Consider the following 5,030-nt stretch of genomic DNA (forward strand, 5'->3'; position numbering starts at 1 on the left):
TTTTTTTATTTATGCTATGTCTGAGTCACCCGTTTGCTAGCCCACTTCGTAGACACGTACGTATGATTAACTTTCCACATTTTAGCAATTGTACGTGTTCCCATTTTCACAATTTCAACGAACAAAACGAACAGTTTTAAAGAAAAAAATGCAGTTATCCACAAACATAATCAACGTTAAAAATGCTAAATTGGGAAATTCAAAATTGTTACATTAAATAAGTAATATGCACAATGGCGGCGTTGCACAAAGGGGCCCATTACAAGTAGGCGCCGCTGTAATGCATTTCTCATGCAACTTGTTCCTACTGGTCTTTGATAATGCCAACTATGTCATCATCCCTGTAGACAAAAAATTCTTCCCCATCGATTTTTAAGGAAGAACCACCATATTCCGGCAAAACAACAACGTCGCCTTCCTTCACACTAGGGGGGACTTTGCTTCCATTGCTCGTTATTCTTCCTGGTCCAACTGCCAAAACCTGTAAAAAGCGGCATGAAACACATGAATCGGTTAAATAAAACTCAAACTGAGGTACACATCAACGGGAAAAATGAAAGAAAGCTAGGGCGCTACGTTTCAGTTTGCACAGTTTTGTACGGCGGAGGGTACCTTGCCCGTGTAGGATGGTTCCGTTGCACTTTCAGGCAAAAAGAGGCCTGATTTCGTCGTAGTCTTGGGAACGATTTTACTTATCAAGATTCTGTCCATCAGGGGAATAAACTTTTTTGCTACCGTGGAACTCTGCAAAGGGGTTGCTTTTACTATATGTATAAATTCCCTGTATGGGACAGACTCGGCATATACGTACACCTTGCATATTTGGCGAACTCTTTGTGTTAACAAAAAATGGGTAATATTATATACATTTTTGATATGTATATGCAAGAGAAACGCGCTTCATTATGCTGCAGAAAAATGAGCACGCTTCTCTGCGGATACACAACTGTGCATATTATGTCCTCTTTGTTGCGGAATTACCATTTTTGACTCCTGTGTAAAATATCTACAAAGTATGAAAAAATCTGTGTTGCGAATTCTTTGATGTATAATGTCCCTTTAATTACTTCCAGGTAATTAATAAATGGCGTTTGAAGAAAAGAAGTTTATGTTTTCTTTGCCTCAGCTCCTGTTTACATATAAATGATTCGCATACGTTTGTTCTTATAAAACTGAGTAAATGTTACCTTTTTGGTTGATAAAAAAAAAAATATAGAGCAATATATGTACGTTACTTTAATGATATTATTTAAACACTTCTGTCGCCTTCTTAAGGGAACTTCTTATACGCGAAACATGTATTGTGTAAATTTGAAGGCATATAAAAATTTTCGATTTTTTTTTCTTTTTGTATTTTTGTTAGCACTTTGAATAGTAAAATATTATATATGCATCCCTCAAGCTGATCATTTTTATGTATTTATTTTTTTACTATGGGGACGGGTTAAAGGATACCTTTCAATATGGCCTCTAAACACGCAGATAAATGTATGTTCATATGAATGTATACATATTATGAGCACATGCTCCCATCGCAGCCATGCACGCACCTCTTTAGGGACATAGATATAACTGACTGTTTCCGTTAAAATTGTAGAGCACCGAAAAAGTGTACCGCAACGTTAAGCAGGCATACGACGCGGGAGCGCTGCCAGGAAAATTTCTTCTGCCTCTTTCATTTTTTTTTTTATCGTACCCCTCGTTTGCCAATTTGTAATTGATCACATAGTATGTATGCACAAAGTTTTTTTCTTCCCCCTTAGGTGCTAATTTTATCCCATAAATGACACCTTTTTCCTCATGCAACTGTAAGGGTTGCGCAAAGGAACGCCCTGTTAGATGATTTTGACCGAATATCATGCTTTCCCCCTGGGGTTAAATATTACGTATGCCGTATGTGTACATCATCCCACTTCATGTAGGCAAATTCTTAAAAAGATGAAGAGGACTACTTTGCTCCACTTTATTGCCCTTTACATATGCTAGTGATGCACACAGAAAAATAACCAGAAAAATACCTCCCGTAAGTGCCCAAACCGGGTTCATCATTTATATAAAAACGGTTAATATTTACTTAATCGTTTTTACTCTTAAACAACATTCACTTGGTAACGGAAATGTTGGAGTTACGTAAAATTTTAATTTAAAAAAAAAAACAAAAAATAAGGAAGGCACAACATAAAATGTAAAATATGCATAAAAAAAAATAGCTGATTTGTCCCTTTTTTTCTATAGATAATTTACATATTATGAGTAAAATTATGCGCGCACACACAAAAAAAAAAAATGGTGGAATTAATTCAACACTTGCAGTTTGATCCAAATTGGTATGAAGAAGCTTTATAACTTCTGCTTATTCCTTTCGCGCGAGCACACACATATATATAGAAGCATCCATATACACGCATCCATATAGACACATCCATATACATGCATACATATTTATACCCATTTATGCATCCACTTGTCACATGTTGGCTCCGCAGCGAGTGGAAAAGAGACCTTTTGTAACCCCTTCCGGCCCGCATTATCCGAATTTTCCCTTTTTTTACTCCAAATTTACACGTTTTTTCCCCTCTGCAGCTACCTTTCAATCTTCCAGGTACGCAACGTCTGGCACCCACCAGGGAAGCAAAGTCATGAAAAACATGACAACCGACTGGTAAATATATTTTTCGAACTTCGTTGGCTTCCGTCTCGCGTTCATGGTGTTGTTATTATCCCCCTCCTCTGGTGTGCTGTGAGGAGGTTCTTTTTTCTTCTTCGATGCGGAAGAATCGCTGCAGTATGATTGCCCACTGTCTATGTTATTCTCCGAGTTGTCACTATCGGAGTTGACAAATTCACTCATACTGTTATTTAACAGATTGTTAAATGTCGTGGAGCTGTCGTGGAAATACATCCTGTCGTTATTGCGCGTGTTGCTTGCGCTATCATTACGCGCATTGCTACTGTCGCCATTAAGATCATCAATGTTGGCGCTCTTCTGATCACTGCTGCTAATATTTTTTCGTCTTCTCACACCAGCGGATAGGAGATTCCCCGCGTGGCTACTATTCACGTCGCCACTATTCGCGGCACCAATTTCGCGAAAAAGCTCATCCGTAACATCGTCCAAGTAGCTTCTATCCCCTTTTCCATTTAAATTTACGGATGATGTAAATTCCTCATAGGAATTATTTTTTACGTTTAGTTCAGTTTCGTGTGTCTTCTGATCGATCTTTTTTTTTTTAAAAAAAAGGAAACGTCTTTTTTTATCTTTGTCTCCACATGTTGCACTGGCATTATGCTCGCTTCGATGTGTCTCTTTCGAATTATCATCATTAAGTTGGTAATTAAATTCGTCATACATCTCACTTACAAATTCGTTATCCTCTGCATCTGGAGGATCTCCCTCATTCCATGCAGCATGAAGGGGATTTGTCTCATCATTAATGGAATTCATAGGATGCAACGCAAATGACGATACTTCTTTCCGTTTGTTCGTTTCATTATCGGTGGTGTTTTCTTCGCCCTCACTCACCCCTCCGTTGTCTAACTCTTCTTCTGCGTCTGTCCCGTTTTTCATACACTGCAAACCGCTTGCGAGGTGGTGACAGTTATTTTCCTCCATAATTCCCCCCTCTTGCTGACTAACCTGGTGCGCTCCTTCATTCAAGTTACTTCTTTGTGCTGTGTGTTCGTTACTCAGCATATTATTCATATTTCTCGATTCGCTCATGCGTCTTAGAACCTGTTCTATAGATTCGTTGCTTGACATAAAACTAAAATTGCTAATTAGGAGGTCGAAAAACCCTCTGTTGTACAGGATAAACAACCCAGAAACGATAAAGTACATTTTTGCACTTGCTTCAAATAAAAATAAAACAAATAATATTTTCAACAAAAGGAATAGGTGAAACCTTTCCATGATATCCATAATGTAGTTATTAAAATGGGTCCTTTGGTTCGTCTGGTTGGTACCATTTGCTTCGTTATTCACTCCGTCGTTGTTGCTTTCAGCGTTGTTATTACTACCATTATTTCTACTTTCTATATTTCCGCTCGCGACTTCCCCATTGAGATCGCCGTTCAATTTATGTTCGCCTTTATCCCCTTTGTTCTCGATTAACTGTACGCTTTTTAAAAATTCCTGGTCCTCCTTTGATTTAATTAATGTGTCAATAAAATAATGTTGGGAAGTGACATTCTCACTTAGGTAGTAATCTCCCGTTTTGTCCTTTATGGATGAAACGATGTTATTATGAAAATAGATATTTTTTATTTCATCCTGATATTTTGACAGTCGTCTTGCATAGGTTAGAAGCAAAATTTTATAAATCCTCGTTTGCTCTTCTTTCGACTCATCTTTCACTTTGCTTTCTCCTTCCATTGTGTCGACGTAGTATGGTGTAATGGTCACTAATCCCCGGTGGCGGCGCAACTAGCAGATCAATCGATAAATACACTCGCATGCAACGGTAACAGTGCGAGGCGAACAACAGAAAAAGCTATCACATGTATAGGGATGTGCCTGTACTTGAACGCATAGAACATGCGGCACAAACTGGTAACCCTCGCCACTTCACAAACTAGTACACAACCCCACTGCACATGGTTCGGATGTCCCTCTCCGAGTTTCGTATTTTTATTCACATGGATATTTTTAAAATGCTCACAATATTTTTCTATCTCGATATGTACGCATATTCATTCAAGTAGGAGTGAGCGAAGGGGATCACGTTGCATGGGCCGCTGATCTGCACGCCCACAGTATAGGATATGCTTTAAAAGAATGTGCCGTGTAGGTATGCATAATAAAGTTCATTCGGGGTCTACAGACGGGCAAAGAATGGAATAAAAAAGGGGGGCTTCTGGGGGGAACACAGCTAATGACACAATGGAGGTGTAATAAAAGCGTAGACCGGGCATAAACGTGCTTGTGTCATGTCACACCCAAAGCGTGATCACATGAGCATGTTTCACAAACACGTTCGTGTCCACCCCGGCCTGTCACGATAACATGTGCCTACGGAATGTGCATGTTTAAA

The 5,030-nt window shown here is 38.9% G+C and overlaps 2 protein-coding genes across 2 annotated transcripts; both read right to left on the reverse strand.

The window, feature by feature from the left end:
• Positions 1-304: 304 nt before the first annotated feature.
• Positions 305-711, reverse strand: C922_00703 (chaperonin GroS; the record flags this gene model as incomplete). Its single annotated transcript, XM_008816316.1, has 2 exons — positions 305-481; positions 613-711. 2 exons carry the CDS (start codon positions 709-711, stop codon positions 305-307), a joined length of 276 nt encoding a protein of 91 aa, XP_008814538.1.
• A 1,879-nt stretch (positions 712-2,590) lies between these two features.
• Positions 2,591-4,372, reverse strand: C922_00704 (hypothetical protein; the record flags this gene model as incomplete). The annotated part of the gene is made up of 1 exon (XM_008816317.1): positions 2,591-4,372. The coding sequence occupies one exon, from the start codon at positions 4,370-4,372 to the stop codon at positions 2,591-2,593; it is 1,782 nt and encodes a 593-aa protein (XP_008814539.1).
• Positions 4,373-5,030: the final 658 nt, after the last annotated feature.

This window comes from Plasmodium inui (assembly GCF_000524495.1).
Source record: "Plasmodium inui San Antonio 1 unplaced genomic scaffold supercont1.2, whole genome shotgun sequence".
NCBI lineage: Eukaryota > Apicomplexa > Aconoidasida > Haemosporida > Plasmodiidae > Plasmodium > Plasmodium inui.